This window comes from Triturus cristatus, chromosome 3_1 (genome assembly GCF_964204655.1).
Source record: "Triturus cristatus chromosome 3_1, aTriCri1.1, whole genome shotgun sequence".
Lineage (NCBI taxonomy): Eukaryota > Metazoa > Chordata > Amphibia > Caudata > Salamandridae > Triturus > Triturus cristatus.
In genome coordinates, this window is record NC_140583.1 from 114,241,902 (window position 1) to 114,263,865 (window position 21,964).

At 45.8% G+C, this 21,964-nt stretch overlaps 1 protein-coding gene across 1 annotated transcript in view; it reads left to right on the forward strand.

Annotated features, from left to right (window-relative positions):
* The window catches only part of NAT10 (N-acetyltransferase 10), a 231,230-nt gene that overhangs the window by 52,544 nt on the left and 156,722 nt on the right, over positions 1 to 21,964 (forward strand). The window contains exons 5-7 of the mRNA XM_085643531.1: positions 7,903 to 8,025; positions 9,598 to 9,659; positions 9,763 to 9,877. Of these exons, the coding sequence (XP_085499657.1) occupies positions 7,903 to 8,025; positions 9,598 to 9,659; positions 9,763 to 9,877 (300 nt within the window). The remainder of the gene's footprint in view (positions 1 to 7,902; positions 8,026 to 9,597; positions 9,660 to 9,762; positions 9,878 to 21,964) is intronic.

The following is a 21,964-nucleotide window of genomic DNA, read 5'->3' on the forward strand; positions in this document are numbered from 1 at the left end:
AATCCATAACAAAAACAATAGTACTCACTCGCTCCTCTTAAACACCATGTCACTCATACTACCACATACTCTACACATTAATGCGTCCGATTGTCTCCCCTGTCGGGTCAGGGGTAGCACTCTCCTCGGGCTACCAGTGTGTCCGTCAGCCGAGCCCACCACAGCCAATTCTTCATGAGCTCCCATGCATACCCTTGCCATCCACACCTGAAAACTTGCTGTAAGAAAGTGGGTTTCTGTTGCAGTAACCCTCCCCCCCCCCCTTTTTTTGCCTAATAGCTGATGCACTTTTCCTTGTTGTGCCCTGGGCTCCTGCCAACCAGGTGCCCAGGGCCTGTGTTCCTTCCCTAAAAAACTGCCCAACAGCCAAAACCCAAATTGGCAAACCCTGGCCACATGTCAGCCCCTGGTAAATGGTACCCTAGATACCCAGGGCCTTGTGACCAGGGAAGGCCTCTAAGGGCTGCAGCACTCATTGTGCCACCCTTAGAAGCCCTGTACCCTAACACACACACACTGCTCTTGCAGGCTGAGTGTCTGGATACAAGACAAAACAGAGAGTCGACATGGCACACATCCCTGTGTGCCATGCCCACAACCTACACTGCCCTGGCATACATCAGCCACCCCTCTAGCTGGGTGCCCTATGCCAGTGGTGTGGGCACTGAGGCAGGAGCCCTGTGCCCCTACAGTACCCAGGTCCATTCCTGCGTCCTGTAAGTGCAGTGCTGCCAGCTAAGAGCATATGGTGCTGGGAGCTTGTCAAACACTAACTCCACAGCATCATAATGGCAGCACTGAAGACTGAGAAGTTTGGTATCAAACTGCTCAGCACATTAAATCCACGCTGATGCCAGTGTGTAATTTAATGTACAAAGCACCACAGAGGGCATCTTAGAGAGGCCCCCCTGAAACCTAATCCTACAATCCACGTCTGTTCTGAGGCTGCCTAGGCTGCCACACAGCAGACATGTTGCTGGACCCCTGGGTAGGAGAGCCCCTGCTCTCCTGGGTCTGCAACAATGCACATCCTGGGCGAGGTGCTAAATCTCCTCCCCCAGGATGAGCAGGGGGAAGCTTCAAAGGCATGCCGCCTCTGTGAGCTTCCCCAGGTCACTGCAACCCCCCCACTCTGGTGGAAGCTTGGCCGGAAACCCCAAATAAGGACAGGGGATGTGCCAGCCTGCCAACCCCACCCCTCAGGTGGGGGAGGCGAGGTGAAGCACATCTCTGGGCTCTCGCCATCTTGTAGATGGGAAGCCCTGCCCAATCAGGACTAGGCTCCTGCCCCCTCCCACAGGAGAGAGGCAGGATAGGGGGTGTACCCACCCCAGGACAGGGACCCATTGGCCCCTGCCCTTCACCTACCTGTCACGCCCCTAAATCTAGTATTTAGGGGCACCCTGAACCTTCCTTCCCCAGATTCCAGATGCCAAACTACAAAGAAGAGCAAGAAGAAAGAAGACCTGCCATGCAGCTGCTAACAAGAGGAAGACACCAACTGCTTTGGCCCCAGCCCTACCGGCCTGTCGACCCTCGAACCTGCTCCTGCTCCCACCCGGCATCTCTTGTGGCCAGCAACCTCACAAACCCCGGAGGACCTGGCTACCTCTTGGCTCTAAGCCCCTGGGACTCCCATGAGTAGAGGCTCTACTCAAAACCTATCTCTAATCCCTGGCAGCAGCCCGGAACTGCGAACCCAGCACACTCTGCACCAGCCAAGCCTGGCCAGTGCCGGAGTGAACAAAGACCCTGAGGACGACCCCACGGCGACTGTGACCCCGAGTCCGGTACCCAAGGACCTCCCTCGACACTCCTGAAGAAGCCTGCAGCCTCAGAACAAGGTGCCCCCCAACCGCGATCAACAGAGGGTAAGATTTCCCGACACCAAAAGGCACCTCTGCACGCTGCGCCCCACGGCCCCCTGTGCCCAATCCGGGGGTACCTACCTATCCTCCAACTACCCAACTTACCTCTCTAAGTGGTGGTGGCACCTGAAGAGTCCTCGTCCCCGAGCTTGCAGTCTTTTTCTAAACCGGAGATTTCCCAGTCAGCAGCCTCCAACCAAGGCCCTCCTATCCCTCATAGGATAACATTGGGCCTAACTCTCTCTGCACCCGGCCGCCCTAGAGCCGCTGAGCGTGAACCAACTTTACCTACCTGACCCTGGGGGACCCCTGAGTCTACGCCCAGAACCTCAACTCTGCCAGTCGAGTACTTACCCTTAAACCGCAAACTATTTTCCTCATAGGGTAACATTGACTGGCTTTTTCCTGAAATTTCTTCTAAGTGTGGACTTTTCAAATCTTAAAATATTCACCAAAAATCAGCCGAGTAACGAAAACGAAATTACTCACCTGCTCTGAAAAATACTTACAACTGTACTTACCCTTAACTCAATTTTCTTCCGTAGGAATCCATTGACTGTTTTTCTGTGAAATTTCTTCTAAGTGTCGATTTCTGCAATATTTAAATATTCTTCAAAAACCGTATAATATCTGAAAACGTAATTACTTGCCTGTTTTGGATAAAGGTCCCAGTACTGAGTCTAGGCACCCAGTACTGGATTACAAAAGTAACGAGAACCTACTGTACCTGTAACCTGAATTTTCTTCTATAGGGAATCATTGCATGTTTCCTTTGAAATATTTTCTAAGTGTCAACTTTTAAAATAGCTAAATATTGTTTAAAAATCATTACAGTAATTAAGTCGACTTTCATCACTTGATTCGGAGTACTGACCCAGGACTGAATCTAGGATCCAGTACTGGAATCCCAAAAGTAATCTAAAACGTAATCTGTTACAAATAACCTGAATTTACCATTGAGCTCAATGTATTGTTGTGTTTAAAAAACAATAGAGTTGCCTACTGCAACCACTTGTAACTGTTTACAAAAGTTTATTGCATTTTGCAAAAGTATTTATATGAAACATCTCATGCTGAGAAAGTATATTTTAAATCCAAGTGTTGGTTCTAAAATAAAACAAGCATATATTTTTCGATATATAAATCATTGGCCTAGAGTTCAGTTATTGAGTGTGTGAGACCATTTGCTGACTGTGTACAACAAATGCTTTACACTGTCCTCTGATACTGCCTTACTGCTCGACCCTGGGGGACTGTGCACTCTGTACACCCTGTACCTATTAGGGAACAGTATATACAGAGCCACTTTCTCACACTTGCCACCAATCAAACAATGTCACTCCTCAGTGCGTAAGATAAATGAGAAAAGAATGAAATAAGAAAAGAATGAAATAAGAACAAGAGAAGGGAAAAGATGGATATAGGGGAAAGAAAAGAGGTGGGGGGTGAAAGGCGTTGTCCAGGCGCACAATCACTGTGTTCATCCGTGTTCCTCCTTCTGTTTATGGGAAAAATGAGAGTGGTGGCACCTTCATATGTTCAGGATAATGCACCGCAGAAAGGTTCATCTGTTCGCCTCTATGGCATCTTTGGTGAGCTCGTACCGGGTGTAGGAAAGCTGCTCTGTATATACTGTTGCCAAATAGGTACAGTGTGTACAAAGTCCACATTCCCCAGAGGTTTGGCAGAGGTTAAAGTTAGATATAACCTTACTCTCTAAAGTGGTAGCTTGGTCGAGCAGTAAGGCAGTATCAGAGGACAGTGTAAAGCATTTGTTGTACACACTCAGTCAGCAAATGGTCTCACACACTCATGAACTGAACTCTAGGCCAAAGTTTTGTATAAAAAATATATGGTGGTTTTATTTTAGAACAAACAATAGGTATCAAAATATACTGTCTCAGAATGAGATGCTTTAGTTAAATACTTTGCAATAGGCAATTGACTTTTGCAGGTAATAGTTAGTTTGTTGCAATAGGCAACACAATTTCAAACACAATAATACATTGAGCTCAATGGGAATTTTAAGTTATGTGCAATTGATTACTTTCAGGATTACTTTTCTGACTCCAGGACTGGATCCTAGATTCAGTCCTGGAACAGTTCTTGGAAACAAGTGAGTAAATTAGTTTTAGTTACTGTTGTGATTTTTAAGCAATATTTTGCTATTTTAAAAGTTGACACTTAAAAAGTTTTTCTAATCATATTACCAATGTTATCCTATGGAAGGAAATTCACTTAGCAGGTAAGTGAGATTATGGTTACTTTTTCTCGGTCAGTGTTGGATCATAGATCCAGCACTAGTGTACCACCTGTAAGCAGTTGAGATACTGCGTTTAAGTTACACAGGCGATTTTTAAGGAATATTTATAAGTTTGCAAAATCGACACTTAGAAGAAATTTCACAGAAAAACAGCCAATGGTTTCCTATGGAAGAAAATTTAAGTTACGGGTAAAGTATGTTCTCGTTACTTTTGTAATCCAGCGCTGGGCTCCTAGGCTCAGTACTGGGGCATCTATCTAAAACAGGTAAGTAATTACGTTTTCACAGTTGGTACGATTTTTAAAGAATATTTGTAGTTTGCAAACATCGACACTTAGAAGAAATTTCACAGAAAAACAGTCAATGGTTTTCTATGGGAGGAAATTTAGTTAGTGGCTAGTATGGTCGTAAGTACTTTTCAGGGTCAGTGCTGGGCACCAAGATCCAGCCCTGGGATCTTTCCTAATAGCAGGTGAGTATTTCCGTTACTCGGTTGAGTTTAGGTGAATATTTTAAAGTTTAGAAACTCCACACTTTCAAGAGAAACCAGTCAATGTTACCCTATGTTAGAAAAGTGAGTTATCTGCTTTTGGGTAAGTACTCGTCTGGCAGAGTTAAGGTTCTGGGCATAGACTCGGGGGTCTCCCAGGGTCAGGTAAGTACAATTGTTACACCCTCAGCGGCACTGGGGCGGCCCGGTGCAGAGTGAGTTAGGCCCAATGTTATCCTATGGGAGACAGGGGGCCCTTGGTTGGTGGCTGCTGACTAGCCGGCCACACGGCTGTGGGAGCTGGGCTCCTGGTCACTTGCTCAGGGCAAATGGGGAAGTAGGTAGGAGTAGAAGTTACACTGCCAATCGGGCGCTCAGTGGTTTGCTATGGAAAAGCTCAAGGACGAACAAAGGCTGCAAGCTCGGGGACGAAGATTCTTTAGGTGCCACCACCACTTCGAGAGGTAAGTTGGGAAGTTGGAGGATAAGTAGGTACCCAGGAGTCGGGCACAGGGGGCCGCAGGGCGGCGGGTGCCTTTTGGTGTCAGGAAATCTTACCCTCTGTTGATCGCGGTTGGGGGGGTCCTTGGTTCTGAGGCTACAGGCGTCGTCGGGAGCGTTTAGGTGGGTCCTTGGGTGCCGGATTCGGGGTCACAGTCACCGGTGGGACGTCCTCTGGGCCTTTGTCCACTCCGGCACAGCCCTTAGAGGCCTTCCCTGGTCACAAGGCCCTGGGCACCTAGGGTACCATTTACCAGGGGCCGACATGTGGCCAGGGTTTGCCAATTTGGGTTTTAGGTTTTAGGGAAGGAACATAGGCCTTGGGCACCTGATTGGCAGGAGTCCAGGGCACACTCAGTCAAAGTACATTCAGCAATGCAGCAAAAAGTGGGGGCATACCATGCAAGAAAGATGGCACTTTCTCACACAGGGTCAGTGAGCTGCGGGGTATCTACAACGACCTCACCCATGCTTGTATCCGAACCTGTGGCCGTTACCACCTCCACCAGTGCCCTAGCAGTGTCATGCTCAGCTCGCTAGGTCTCGTGGTCAATCCTAGTGGATCTCCTAATTTTGACACCTGAGTCCGCTCCCTCTAGTTCCAGGGACCCATCGCATTGCACCACCACCTTCTGTGTTGATCTAGAGCCATTTCTGGATTTCCCACCGCGGTTGTTGCTTTTTCCACTCTGGAGATTTGCGGAGGTTCTGCCCGTCACTCGTGCCTTACACAATACCCTCCCATCTCTGTGGATCTCCAACCAGTCCCATACTGCCTCTGGTGTCGTGCAGAATTGCGCACGGTCTGCATGGAGGACTTTTTGCTTTTCTGGGTAAAGGAGCATGTATTGAAGGATCATGTCACGTAACTTTTGTTTAACCCCAAGGAAAGACTCTCTCTATTGCTGAACCAGACGGTTGTACTCCGGAAATATGCTCATTTTTTGGTCCTTGTAGGTCTGATCTCCATCTTGTCTAGTCGCCCTGAGGATACAGTCCCTAGTTCTGAAATTTAGAATCTTTGTGATAAGAGTCCTAGGCGAAGCACCTGGTGGTGGTGGCGGCGCAGTTAGTGCTCGGTGCGCTTGCTCTACTATGAAAAGTGAGGAGAGTTTGGCCATGTGAAGCGCCCCTTTGCGCCATTTTTCTAAGAAGAGTTTGGGCGCTCTCCATTCAACCAACAAAGTGCAGACCACCCCTCAGTATCTTCAGCTCGGCATTCCAGGGTCATTGTCTTTTGTGAGAGATCAGTTAGTGTTGCCTTCAGGGCCTAAACCTCTTCTCGTAGTTCACTGGCTGTCTGTTCTGTTGCCAGCGACAGATCCACAACCATGCGAAGATCCGCAAATAGCAGTACAACGTCCAGGGAGAACTCGTCAATTTTTGCCTGCACCATTGTACTGGAGGCCTCTATGGCTGCCAGTATTTGGGACCCCATGTGCTCGGGCTGCGCTGCACCTCCCCCCACCTGCATCACAGGCAATGTGGCTGTTTTTAAGGCCGCACCCTGAGATGTGAATTGATCCAGCTTCGTTTGTTGGGCAGCCCCAGGAAGGCGGTCCTTGCCCATTGCTTGGCAGTCTGCTAAGCCCACGATCAGCCCAAACGGCCGCTCTCGCCCCTCTATCCGTGGGCCGCGCCACAAGGTACACTTGTGCGGCGACATAGGCCTGTTGAACAAGTTGCCTCGATCATACAATGGTTCTACCACCAGGCGTCCCAGGGCTCCACTCCGTATCCGAGCGCTGAATCTTGCTCTCACCTAGAGTCCGCAGGCCTCAGGGCCGGTGAGGGAGTCTGCGAGTGTGGGAGAGGCACTCAGTTGTTGGGTAGGCTCGTCGTCTCCACTGGCAGGTTCTTTATCAGGCAGGTTTCCGCAGCATCGGCGGGGCCTACCACGCCCGACTCCTCCGTCTGCTTGGCGCAGGCCCAGGGCCGGACTGGGAACCAAAACCGGCCCTGACAAAGTGCTCGGCCAGCCCCCCTGGGGATTGGGGGTGCCGCCGAGCTCTTTGCCAGGGCCGGTTTTTGGCCGATTTTGTTACATGGCCGATTTTGCAGCTATGCTGCAAAACCGCCCCTGTAACAAAAACGGCCCCCAGGGGCCCAAAACCGGCCCCCACCCGTGCGGCGCACTGGGGGATTGCCCTGTGCCCGCTCCGGCCAGTCCGGCCCTGTGCAGGCCTGGGCCGCTCCCGATTGTCACCTCGTACTCTGGAGCAGCTCCAGGTCATCGGAGCCCCCAGAAAGTGGCCACTGCCTCCATGTTAAACAGATGGTGCCAAATTTGCATTAAAAGCTCTGGATAGACATATCTCTGGATTATACACCGGCGGGCGCGGAGCTCCCTTAGGCAGCGTCCGCTCCCATTTCCATCTTGGCCACGCCCCCACTATTACAATATTAATAATATTAGTAGCATAAGATTAATTTTGTTGAACATGAGCAACTCTTAATACAGAAAAGATTGGAGACCCCTAGTTTGTGATATGATGCTCAAGCTAATGCACCAGAAGGCAATTAATTTGATCAGATATTCTGCATAAATCCTGTTGTACATTGAGAGTGTGCAAGAATTGCTGTTGGTCAATTGTACTCTAAAGGTGCAGTCAAATGATAATCATACATTCTGAAATCCGATCATCTCTTGAGAGGATGGTGCCAGCTTTCTGTACAAAATTTTAGTTAATCCTGTTCAAATTGCTTTATAACTTGGGGAATGTTAACATAATGAGTTTGCGGATACACTGCGGGTACTGATGCCTTTTCTAATTTAACAGGATTTTGAAGCACTCACTCCAAACCTCTTGGCCAGGACTATTGAAACTGTGGAAGGGGGTGGCATGATTGTGATACTCCTACGCACTATGAGCTCACTGAAGCAGCTTTACACCATGACTATGGTAGGTGGTGCAGTTGTTTTGTGTTACTACTTCTGTTTGTCTGGAAAGCTGGAATGTCTTGACGTGGTAATTGCTGCTTTTTATACTCTGTGTGAGGATTAAAACCTGTCTCTGCCTTAGGCTGATGTTTGTCAAAATTTTGCTACCCTATCCTATGCTGCAGACCTGCATCTCTTCCTGCCTTATGAGAGATTTGGTTTGGCGCCTACTTTCTTAGCATTCTCGTCTTCTGCCTTTGTGCCCTTCTGCTGTTCTGTTTGTAGCAGTTCTATATTAATGCTTCGAAGCCTATAATATTTGCTTATGGTTTCTTTTATCCTACAACTAACTATAATGAACTCTTTTATCCTTGCTCTCTAAAATGTTATTTTATAAACATTTGTGTTGCATATTGCTAGCACTATAGCGGTCTACACTTCTGAATGCCCCTTCTTTACCTTTTGGTTTCTTTACAATATGCTATAATCCTGGTGTGGCAATGGTGACTCCATCTCCTTTGTTTTTCTCTTTAATAGTGGATGTAAATGAAACAGTAAACGTTTCTAAAACCGGTATATTTTATTATAAATACATGTCCTATCTGGCACAGAAGCACTTAACTAGGGGTCTGAACTTATTTCACAAGGGGACTGGTTCACAAAGCCTTTTCTGTGCCTTAAGGTTTGTATTACTGATTTAGATGTGAATTGTTCATCAAGTACTAGGAGGACAGCACACTTACTTCCTGGAATCTTTTATTTTTTTGTAACTGTTTATCTGAATGTCTCCTCCTTCACATCTTACAGTTCAGCCCCTCTTCTTGCCTTATATTTGTTTTTTTTGCTAAAGCCTTTCCCATTTTCACAACGTCTTATTGAATATCCATCAATCCCGGTTCTGTAGATGTATTTCTGTATTTTTTTTAGGTCTCGCCTGACCCAGCACATGCGCTGGTCTGACGAGACTTATTGAGAGGGCTCCAAAAAGTGCTACCAGGCCAGCCTAGAGCTACAGTGCATTTGCGAGGGCGCGCGCGCCACTTTTACCGCGATTACTTTTACTTTCGCGGATGCACGGCCGCTTTGATGTTTGATCGCGATCACTTTCACTTTTACGGCCGCTTGGCATAGCCAATAGGTCTCGCTTTTGGGACCTTATAGGTGTTTAGTTATGCAACTGTTGCATGGATAAACACTTATAAGGTCACAAAGGCGAGACCTGTTGGCTATGCCAATGCTTGTTTTTTTTGTAGCTGAAGTTGTAAAATAATTAATTTTATTCCTCCAAGTGAAAGATTTACTCAACAGTTGCATTTTAAATCCTGTGTAGGCATTCTCAGTATCACACTGGCAGCATGTTATTTTCCTGACAAAAGTTCTGCAATCCATTAACAATTTATATTTAATTGAAGTCTGTTATTTAGTTTTGATCTGATTATTAAAGGTAAGAATTTTTTGTCGTATGCACTTGTTTCACAATTCTTTTGTAGATAATGCAGTGCAAAGATATCTTTGTACATATTGTCTTTCTTTTTGATTTTGAGGAAATCAAGGAATTTTCTTCTGTCTGTTTTCGTTATTTGGTCTATTTTAGGATGTGCATTCGCGCTACAGAACAGAGGCCCATCAAGACGTAGTTGGCAGATTCAATGAAAGGTAAGGCATTTAGTTGTTGACATGCTGTGAGTTGCAGATAATTGGCTAGTTCAATCATATCATTGCAACCTAAACCTTTCACTCTGTTTCTTCATTGATGCAGGTTCATTCTTTCTTTGGCTTCGTGCAAAAACTGTATTGTGATAGATGACCAGCTGGACGTTTTACCCATCTCCAGCAATGTGGCTAATATAAAACCAGTTCTTCCAAAGTCACAGGTAAGCAGCCTTTGCCACGTTGCAAAACATGTCCTATCCTGAGACAACATTATCATTATGATATTCCATCCGTCGGAGTAGGTCTTGATGGACAGTTTTTAAAGTAAAATGTATATTAAATAGAAGAACTTTATCCTTTTTTTGTGTTTGTTCTCTCCCCTTTTATATTATTATACACTTATTATTATTATGAAGAAGCACATATAAGCATGTAACCGGATCGGTAAATTAAGACACCCTCCCACTCCTCCTCCTTTGTGGTTGCTTGCCTACTAGAACCCAGAATGTTGTGCACCAACCTAATCTTCGGTTCTGTTTTACACTATCATGGAAGCCGTTAAGAAGAACCGTCTCTAAAAGACACCCCTGCACTCCACGGCCTCGAGTGTCTAACCAACCCCCAGCATCCCAACTCATCTCTTCAATTGGTGGTCGCATCCAGAAAACCTTCGTCCCCGGACCTGCAGTGTGTTTTCAAACCGGAGACTCCCCATTGAAAGTAACAGGGCACCCGACGACAAACATGCACCCGGCCGCCCTAGTGCCGCTGTGGGTGCACTTTTTGTGCTGTCTTGAGCGCCCATTAGCCATAAGCTTAAGTTCAGGAGCTTTGCTCCCTCAACTCAGTGGCCTGCTCGTAAGCAGCCACCAACCGGAGGCCCCCTATCCTCCATTGGATAACATTGGGCATCAGCACTCTGCACACAGCCGCCATAGTACCGCTGAGGGTGTAACAAGAGTGCATCCTTGGACCCCAGAGTCTAGCCCCAGAACCCAAATCCCACAACAAAGTACTTGCCTGTTAATCGATAACACTATTTCCTCCCATAAGATAACATTGACTGTTTTTCTGTGAAAAGGTTCTAAGTGTGGAGTTGGAAAATCTATAAAATTCTTTAAAACTGTAAAGAAAAATGCATTTACTTGCCTGTTTACAGGAAATGTCCCAGTGCAGTATCCAGGTATACCACACTGTGTAAGAAAATTAATCTGTAAAGTAATCTACTTGACATTCTATTGAAAAGCCCATACAAAGTATATGTACAATATTTCAAAGCATTGCATTACTAGTAATTCTACTGTAATCAAACCCCAGTATATATACAACTGCAATTCCAACTGTTTATCATTACAATTCAACCTGTATTATCACTTCAAAGTACGATTCATTTACCTGTGTCAGGCTTGCTTGGTTCTAGGAAATAAAATACCTAAAAGAATATTTTTATACAAAACCAATTGCTCTGAGTTCAGTCTTTGAGTGTGTGACAATCGTTTGCTAATTGAGTGTGTACAACAAATGCTTAACACTATCCTCTGATAAAGCCTTACTGCTCGCCCACACTACCACAAATAGAGTGTAATGTGCGATCTACTTTTACCTCTGCCTACCTTTGGGGTTCCACTGGACTCTGTGCACACTATACATCACTTAGGTATAGTATATACAGGGCCAGCTTCCTACAGATCCCTCAAGGTTTAAAAAAAATAATGAAAATGAGTATTGTAGGAAGCTGTGTCTCTATATAATGTACCAAAATTAGGTGCACTGTACAGAGAGTCCAGGTATCCTTTATTGGTGGACAAGGGTTTGCTTTAACAATCCTAAGGGGCTCTCTTTATTGGTAGTGTAGTGAAGCAGCCTCCGGCTTATCAGAGGGGAGTGTAGACATTCGTTGCACAAGCAGAGTCAATAAATGACACAAACTCAATAAAGAAATCGAATATCAATTTGGAACAAGCATTGGCATAGCCAAAAGGTCTCGCCTTTGGGACCTTATAAGTGTTTAGTTATCCAGCACAATTACCTTGGTGCAACCACATCAACCGTTGCATGGCCAAACACTTATAAGGTCCCAAATGTCAGACCTATTGGCTATGCCAATGCTTGTTATTTCATCTCATTCTTCCACCGAGCCTCATTCTTCTGGTCTCTCTACTCTGAGTTCTCGCTTTTGGCTCTGCAAGTTATTCAAATAATATTGCACCATCTAACTGCAGATTCTACACCAACCCTCTGTTCCTCCCCGTTCTGTGAATTGAGCACTAGCCATTGATAAGATCTCAAGTCTAGGAATCTGCTCATTGGTCAAAGCCAATTTGCTGTTAGTGCTCTGCGTCTGGAGGCATGGACCGCTTCAAAAGCAGCTGACCTCAGTGCACAGGGGTGGCGCCTATATGGGGGTCTTCTTCAGAACAACAGGAGATGGTACACCCTTAATCATTAAATGAAGCGCATAAGCACTTGTGGTACTTTCGCATGGGTAGGCTCCAAAAAATGTTCGCATATGGGTTGAAAAGGTGACATTTAATTTTCTATGAGCTTGATGTATATTGACTGCTTGAGGGTTAAATGAGTGTACTCTTTGCCCTATTGACTGTGTACAGAATATTCCATTATCTTTCTTTGAGTTAAAACATGTTGTTTGTGGTGTTTTGTGACCTCACCTTCACTTTGCACATGCATCGCGCCATTTTTCACATTGTGGAACACCTTTAGATGACGCAATGTTGTAGGTGGTCAATGCATAACTCATGAAGGGTATTCCTTGTACTGCCCTTTTTTACCAAGTTCAGAAACCGCCTTTTTTCAAACAAATAAGTTCCCTAACCGAATCACTTCTTAAATTTATATTTAGTAGACCCTGATTCTGAGGGTTACTGGGCTTACCCCGTGTAATTTAATTATTGTTTTTCTCTGGAAATGTAGTCACTGATAGTTGAGTTACTTGGTCCTTAAGCTCAGCTTCGGAAATCCTGTTGCTTCTTGCGCAGTGTTAGCATATACTACTTGCTTGTAATAAGTTCATTTTTGGAATAAAGAAGACAGTGTTTTGTGCCTGCTTGTCCACAATTGAGGGACACTGTCCATAACATTTTAGCATGTTTATTAATTATTTCCAGTCATAAGAAAAACCTTTGTTTGAATACCAGAAAAGGTTTTGCTTACGGCTGGAAATAATTAATAAACATGCTAAAATATTATGAGTGGCACTTTTTAAAGTAAAGATATGAGGATGTGGTCCATGTTTGTGGGTTGGACATGTTAGCACGTGTGTATTTGTGGCTTGCATAGATGTTTTGGAAAGGAAGTTGGGTTTAGCCGGCTGCACTTTCAGTTGAAGTAGGCTGTTTATATAATGTCCTACTTAATCTTTTCTATGTGTACAGTAATTGTGCGGTGTTGTGTTCTCAAAATGGGTCGAGTGTGGTGATCCTAATTAAGTTCCACGGCTACACCAGACTTAAATACCTGTGTGCTGTGCTAGAGTTATCAAAGAAGGGTAGGGTTAATACCTCATTGCAGATATTCTCCTAAATGAAGAGACCGTATCTCCTTGTTTCTCTTGCCACACCACCACTGACATGCACGCATAGACCGATTTCTGTTAAGTTTGTCTTTACACATCTGGTTTGCCCTTTGTATACTATTCATCCTAAAATAGTATTTGTTCTTATATAGTGAATATTAGGCTCACTGGGAACATCAAGCTTCTTTTGAAATTATGTGGCTTAACCACGGTATCACACCAATTTATTTTTTGCCGTCACCCTCAAAAGCGGATTTGAGCTGTAACCCGCAAATCTTTCAGGCAGAGACCTTGGCATGTAGTTTTCTACCTTTTTAGACTTTACGAGCGCCTCCCTCAGACAGTGCACTTATTTCTAGTGGTACAGGAACTAGTCATTAGAGCTCAGCTTCTGGTCACTCCCCTGAGGCAGTTACAGTGGTAAGTAGTGCAAGTTAGACACATTTTAAAAGTTCTGCTACAAACTGCACTGCTGAGCCTGACTTCAGCAAGGATCTCACAAGTGGCAGCTTTGGCCTGCAGATGTGTCTCTCATGTATAGGAAAATGTCTATTTTTTGCCGATTTCACCGCAGCATAATTTTACCAAGGCATAAGAGATAGAAAGTGATATCACTTTACCTTTGTCCCCTTGATAATATTCTAATATATGACCCAAAACAGTTTAAGATCTTGATACAAAATGTCATGATTTCTATGTAAACTCGGCTCCAACGTTGTAATTGTTAATGGTCAAAATGAACCACAATTGAAAGTAGCCAAATCTATATTTTCTGCACTATTTATATATCGATTACGACCAGTGGCGTAGCAGGGTGCCAAGGGCCAAACTGCAATCAAGGAATAAAGCGTCCTGATGTCTGGTTGAAGTGAAATACAGCAAGAATCCGTCTTCAGTAGACCACTCGCGCTTCTAGGCCCCTAATTACGGTGGTTTATGTTACCGCATATGTTTTATTTCATTTCATTCTTCCACCTTGCCTCATTCTTCTGGTCTCTCTACTCTGAGTTCTCGCTCTTGGCTCTGCAAGTTATTCTAATAATATTCACCATTTTATTTATTTCTGTACATCACGTTTGCGAATTTGCTTTAGAAATCATGTAAACAAAACTAAATATCAAACGCCCAACTAATTAACTCATAAGGGGTCACACAAGCAGTTTAGAATGGCTGCAGTACTTTGCTTAATCAGCAGCAGTTAGCCAATAGTGATGCCGTGCGAAGGTGGGACCCTAGAGTGATCCTCTTGTATAGTGCCTGCATTTGTTTGGTTGGTGCTGACCTCTGTATCCGTGCACCTTTACTATAATCCTCCCCTTGCTGTGCCAGTAGCTTTCCTTGCTAGAGTAGCCCAGATTTCTGCGGGAGTCTCGACAATAATCAGAATGGAACTGTTGGGTAAAGGTATGTAAAGAGGCTGTCCCAATGCCTTTGTTGAGGTTACTCGAACACTTAAGTGAGGGCGGCATAGATATCCGTATGTCGGCACTCCTAACATGAAGCATGATGGCCTGCTAAACATGTAGCGTTCCGCTCTAGGGCTAGTTGCTGGACCGAAGCAGTGTTTTGAATGAGTCGTTGGGCAGCGAACCTAGGGAAACAAGCATTAGCCGTGCACCCTTGAAAGCAAAAGTTATCGCAGGGACGCGCTCAGTGGTGGGGGAGGGGCAGAGCGAGCCATGAGGGAGGAAAGACAGATGGCGGCTGCGCACGTGCACGCGCTCGTGAACGCAAGCTTGAGGCCAGGAAAAGCCTCTGGTAGCACTTTGAAAACGCACTAACTAAATGTTTCGTAGAGCAGCGCATGCGCTGGCTGAGGCGAGACCTAAAAATGACAGAATTTTATATTATTTAGACACCAACATATACGAGTTTAGGTAAGTACTTTGCAGTTTAGCATGGTAATGTTATCCTATGGGAGAAACATACACTACATTGGGGGAGTAGCAATCTCGTTACAGTCTCGTTTTTATGGACTTAAGATAAGTAGGAAACAAGTTCCTTAAAACAACCAGCAGTTTCGGTTTACCTGCTCTGGTGTGTCTGGGTGCAGACGTGCTGGTATCAAGGGTAGCCTTGAACGCTACAGCTGAAGTCTGTGGTGAAAACCTGTACCAAAAAATACTGCAGGTAGGAACTTTGGGACAAATCACAAAGAACCCAACGCGGGGGTTCGATTCCTGAGGGTCTCTAGTGCAAGGGTGCCCTATTGGTAGTCTTGAGGCTTGGGTGCAGAGGTGTTTGGTCTGGCAGATTGCTTGCGCTGGAGGTTGTCACTTTTGGGGTTGACCTGGATATTGGAACAGGAGAGCATGGCCTCTCTCGATACTGGCATATCTGGTGCTGATATTGTAGGAAAAGTGCCTCTTTTTGCATGGTTGCCCCACACGTTTTGCGTGATGTTGATGCTCTTTGACTTAGTGTGCCCTGGGTTCCTGCCAACCAGGTACCCAGGGCCTATATTCTTTCCCTGAATCGGTACTGTTGCACACCCAAATTGGCAACTCTCTGGCCACATACAAGTCCCTTGTAAAAGGTGGCATGGGTACCAAGGGCACTGTGCCCAGGGATGGCCTCAATGGGCAGCAGCCCATATTGTGCTACCCTTAGGTCCTGTACCCTGACAAACACACATACACACTGCCATTGCAGGTTGCATGTTTTGGTGCAGAACAAAATGAAGAGTCGACCTGGCACACATTCCTGTGTGCCATGCCTAAAATGCACAGCCTATGGTATAGGTAAGACACCCCTCTAGCTGGGTGCACTATACCACTGGTGAGGGTACAGTTGCTTAAGCACTGTACCCCTACAGTGTCTAAGTCCATTATTAGACACTGTAAGTGCAGTAAAGCGGTAAATAGTATATGGTCTGGTAGTTTTTTTTCATTACGAACTCAACAGCACCTATAATCAGTGGGATTTATTATACCATGCACTCAGAGGGCATCTTAGACATGCTCCCTGAAAAACAACAAGCCTCTGGTGGGGTTCCCTCACTGGTAAACACCAGCCTGCCACCACGAGACAAGATTCTGGAACCCTGGGGTGGGAGCCTTCACTCCCTGAGCCCAGAAACCAAGCCTTTCATGGGCAGAGGTGTTCACACCTCCTCCAGCTCAGGCAGAGCCATCTGTGGCACAGGAGCTACAAAGGCCTTGCCGCATTTGTAACGCGACCCCCTGCCTCTCCTGATACAGAAGCTGGCAGCCCTCCTATTGCCCCTCCTTTTCGTCCGGAATAATTACAGCAGCCCAGAGAAGAACTGACCTGGCCCCAACTCTACCGGCCTGTCTGCAGTTTCCAGAGATCCTGCTCCAAAACTCTGCTCCTGCAGCCAACGACCTCCAGAACTCCTGGGAGGACTGACTGCCTTCAACAAAGATCGGATCTCCTGTGAACAGCAGCTCTGTTCAAAAGAATGGCCAAAGAAAGACTTTGAGCCTGCTGAGGACAAAGAAGCCAGACTCCTGGAACCACTACTGCACCCAACGTCTACGGCCCGAGTCCGAGTGGCCCACCGGTTCCAGCGAGGTCACCCAGCGCTCAAGAGTCCGAGTCCTCCGTGGGTTGACCCCTCCAGGACTCCCCGACATCGCCTACAGCCTCTGCATGGAGACCCCCATTCCCCAAACCGCGAGTGACCCGGTAAGGTGAAATACGACCTCAAAAGACACTCCTGCATCCGGCTGTCCTGTGCCCTGGAGAAGAGGAACTGAGGTGCACCTACGTCCCCCGAGCCCACCAACTTACCTACCCAGCTGTTGGTTACTCCCAGAAGACTTCCTGGACCAAGCCTGCCCCCAAAATCCCAAACCAGCAACTCCCATTGAAAAAAACAAGGCACCTGATGCTAAAATAGCATCTTGCACCCAGCCGCCCCTATGCCTGCGGTGCACTTTGTGAGCTAACTTGAATCCACCTTTGACTTGAGCTTAAGTCCAGGAGCTTTGCTCAACCTTGTGGCCTGCTCGTGAGCAGCCACCAACCGGAGGCCCCTATTTCCCATTGGATAACATTGGGGCTCAGCACTCTGCACCCAGCCGCCCGATTGCTGCAGAGGGTGCTTTTAGAGTGCATCCTTGACCCTGGGCGAACCCTTGTTCTATCCCAGAAAACCAACTCCCAAAACGAAGTACTTACCGTTACACCGCTAACTTCATTTCCTCCCGTAGAATTGCATTGACTGCTTTTCAGTGAAAGTAGGAAAATTGTATGAAACCTTAAACTGTATATTTACAAAAACTGACTTGCTTACCTTTACTCTGGGAAATGTCCCAGTGTGATATCTAGGCATATCACACTTAGTAGAAAAAGTAATCCGAAAAGTAACTTACAAAGTAATATTAATAGTAACTGAAAAGTAATTCCAACTGTTTTATGAACAAGTGACTTACCTGTGACAAATCCAATTGCATTCAACGGAATTGAAAGTGTTTATAACTGCATTAACCTTGCAACGCACTATTACACTTACCTGTACCAAGCATGGCTTGGTTCTAGAAACAAAATACAACTAAATAATATCTGTATACAAAACAAATTGATCAAAGTTCAAGTATTTGAGTGTGTGAAATCATTTCTTGCCTGAGTTTGTACAATAAATGCTTAAACTACCTTCTGATAAAGCCTTACTGCTCACCCACACTACCACAAATAGAGAGTAAGGTATTATCTACTTTAGCCTCTGCCTACCTTTGGGGATCCACTTGACTGTGCACACTATACCTTACTTTGGTATAGTATATACAGGGCCAGCTTCCTACACGTACTCAGTGCTTATAAAAGTATACTCACATAGCTGAATGGAAAGCTGCACCCAGTTTTCCATTTGCCAATATTAATGTGAGCTTTCATTAAGTTTATTTATTGCCAGCATAACAGTTGACACCAGATAAACGTTAATAAATACGTTTTTACATTTTGTGGTGGTGGTATAGATCTCTAAGATATCAGTAAAAAAAGGCCTTCTCTGCATATTTCTTTGTTTGATAAAGTGGCTACCAAATCTTGCCAACCCCAGTGCAAGAGTGCAAGTGTGAAACTATTAAAACTGTCAAGATATGTAATTAAGTTATTATGAAAACCCTTTTTGCATTTTTCTATTTTTTAGTCCAGTCTAGGGATGTTCAGTGAATACGCAAGAATGTATATCCATGAGTTAGAGAGTGTGTCTGTCTGTCTGTCTATCTGTCTATCTATCTATACACATGCTGTGCATACTCCTACCATCTAAAGTTGGGCTCTGGCGTGTACAACTTGTTTTTGGTTGAAGAAGTCTTTTGAGTCACGAGGTATAGCGACTTTTCACTTGGGAAGTATTACGCATGAACATCGACTCAAAGGTTAGATTGTTTACTTAGGTTATCGTGTTCAGACATGCTACACCGGTGCTCTGAGTCGCCGTCGTGTTGCAGACTTCGTCAGGGCCTCTCGAGTTTCTCAGTTTCTGATGGTCCATCGAACAATCTCAGCATCCGTTTCTACGTTAACGACGCTGCTTTCGACCATTCTCTGGCGAAGGGTGATCTTGGGTGGGTTCGCAGCCCAGCCAGGGCCTTTCTTGACCATTGATTGTCTTAGAAAATGAATGCAGAGTAATGGAAACAACACGTTTTCGGTAATGTCCACAGTGCAGCACCAAGTACTACTAGAAAGACCAGCACTCAGTCTGCAATCTGTGCCTTTCCCTAGATCACAACGAGGCTTTCTGCTCCACTTGAGATCCAAGAAGATCATGTGGATTCCTCATCTGTCTCGCACGACATGCAATGGAGCAGCAAAGAGAAGAGGAGATTACGGATATCAGCAGATAATATGTTGAAAAGGAGGAAGTGAGGAATTCAACCCCGGGCAAGTAGCAGCATCCAGCCCAGAGGGTTGTTATCGGAGTCGGAAGGGCCAGATTCAGAGCCGGCTTTGACACCACGATACAGCATCCATGTAGTGAGTGCTACACTCTCTTCTAATTTCCTGAACTGCACTTGCTTTCCAGCCATTTCTGGCTCAGATCCAAAGCTTCAGAGTAGACATAGTGGCCTGCTCCAGCACATAGTCAGCACTCCAAAAGTAAACCTTCATAGACCACCTCTTCAGCGTCTGCTACTTTGGCAGGCCGAAAGGCACTTTCTTCGGGCTTTAGGGTGAACTCGACATCGTGGCCTGCTCCAGCACATAGTCAGCACTCCAAAAGCAAACCTTCATAGACTACCTCTTCAGCGTCTGATACTTTGGCAGACCGAAAGGCACTTTCTTCGGGCTTTAGGGTGAACTCGACGCTGAAGCCACCTTTGAAGTTCCAGCTACCAATGGGGAAAGCAGGTTCGGAGCCGAAACGTTCATTGGGCTTGAAACCAACTTCGAAGCCTATACACTCTACTCAATCTAGTCGCCCTTCAACAGCAGACTCCGACATGCAACACCCTATCCTTCCACGGCTTCAGGAAATACTGAACTCAGCAACAACGTCTGTGTGCTTATCACCAAGCTACCACCTCCGGTCCAGCAAACTCTTCCTAGAAAGAGGTAGCTAAGTCAGATAACAATAAAATCACCACCGCCTCCTAAGCACCAAAAGAGACATAATAGGAGCACAAGCATGCTCTACCTCAGACGGATACTTACTCTCCTCGTCCTTTTTCATCCACCACCATCACCACCACCACCACCACCTCCACAACAACCCTCATCACTCATACTATAGGGAGACTAGTCCTTCCCCCCTTCACATTTGTTTGACGTTCCATACACCGAGGATCCACAAGATGATCCTTGTGGGGATTATGATGTGAAATCTCCAGGACCCAACAATCCAGACTTATCCCTGGCAAAGCCTTCTCCCCAGGTGACACCATGACACCATCTCATATCATAAGGACAGCTACCATTCATAAAGTTGATCTTCATTCAGTGCAGGAAGATAATGATGTCCTGGTAAAAACCCTCTCACATACACAGTGGGCCACCTAATTCTTGTTAATGCTTAAAGGCAATCTCACACCTACCCAGACCCTGTGAAAGGTGGAATTATTACTCCGAGGGTGGGCAAAAAAAACAAGCCTTCCCCTTCAGATCTCCCATTGAGGACTGACCAGCTCTTGCCAGACTCGTTAGTGGTCAATGCTGCGTACAGAAGAGAAAATACCCAGGACATTGGGGATGCCTTACCCCCAGATAAAGAAAGTAACAAAATGATGCAGCAGGAAAGAAAGTAGCAGGACCATCGGCAAAACATTGGCGTATTGTCAGTTCAGTAGGGCTCTTAGCACATTATGATCGTGCCCAGTTGGGTGAGATCAGAGAGCTTATACAGCACTTACCAGAACTATACAAACAAAGGGCCCAAGAAATGGTATTACAAGGGGAGGTCCTCTAATACATCTATTAGGCGTGCTTAAAGCGGCAGACACTGCTGCTAGAAGATTCCATTCAAGTATCCTTATTAGGAGTCATGTGTGGATTAGAATCTCTAGCTTCAAACCAAAAAGTCAACACGATCTGATCAACTTTTGATGGAGAGCATCTATTTGGCCCTCAAATTGGTCAGATACTAGAAAAAATCAAAAAGGATACCGACCTTGCCAAAGCCTTGGGAGCTCGCGGACTAATCTTCGTAACCCACAGTTTTGCAGAAGTGCCAAGACCACCTCACAGAGGCGCACACCTCTTATCAGAAAAAAAAAAAACACAACCAAACTACCAGGGGGTAAGTTAGAGGGTCATGCAGAGAAAATAACACTCGAAGCAGTGACTCCCTTGCCCTGCACCCGGACTATACAACACATATCGGGGGAAGACTACAGGGGTTCTTAGCACAATGTCGCAGTGTCACTTCAGACCAGCGAGTCTTAGTTATTGTATAACACAACTATTCCCTTTAACTCACTGCAACACCACCAACCATACCACCATGACCACACCCCCTATCCCCTCATCTGCATCTTCTGAAAGAGGAAGTAAAAGCCCTATTACACAAGGAATCCCTAGAGCCAGTGCCACACACCACAAAAATATGGGGGTATACTCACTGTATTTACTTATTCTTAAAAAGGATGGCTCTCTCATGCCCATTCTAGACCTCCGGCCTCTCAACAATACATCAGTTCACAGCCTTTCCATAAAGTTACTCCCTAAGATGTCATACTGCTCATCAAGCAAGGCAACTTCATGGCCTCCCTGAATTGGAGGGAGGCCTACTTTCACATCCCAAATTCACCTAGCACATTGTCATTACCTAAGATTTGTGGTAAGTGGCCAGCATTGTCAGTTCAAAGTTCTCCCCTTTGAGGTCACTGTGAGAAAGTGCTATCTTTCTTGCATGGTGACTACCACGCTGCGCTGGGATCATATGTATAGCGCTTCACTGTAACCTACGCACGCAATTTTAAAGGCTCCTTATTTTGTTCTGATTTGCTTATATTCTTGCCCTTGTTTTTATTACGGTCGCGCCCCCCCCCCGGCCCCCTCACGCACTATAAAATCTCTTACTTGCACCGCAATTTTGCGGGTCCGGGCTCACGGGGTCACGTGACGCGCCGCCGCCATTTTGGAAAGGTGTATGACACTTCCTGGGTTCGGGGGTTAGCGCTTGCGCTGTTGCACCGCCACATCGCCTACTTAAGGTGAGTTTTCAACGTGGGTCAGCCTGGAGAAGGTGACTACCACGCTGCGCTGGGATCATATGTATAGCGCTTCACTGTAATCTACGCACGCAATTTTAAAGGCTCCTTATTTTGTTCTGATTTGCGTATATTCTTGCCCTTGTTTTTATTACGGT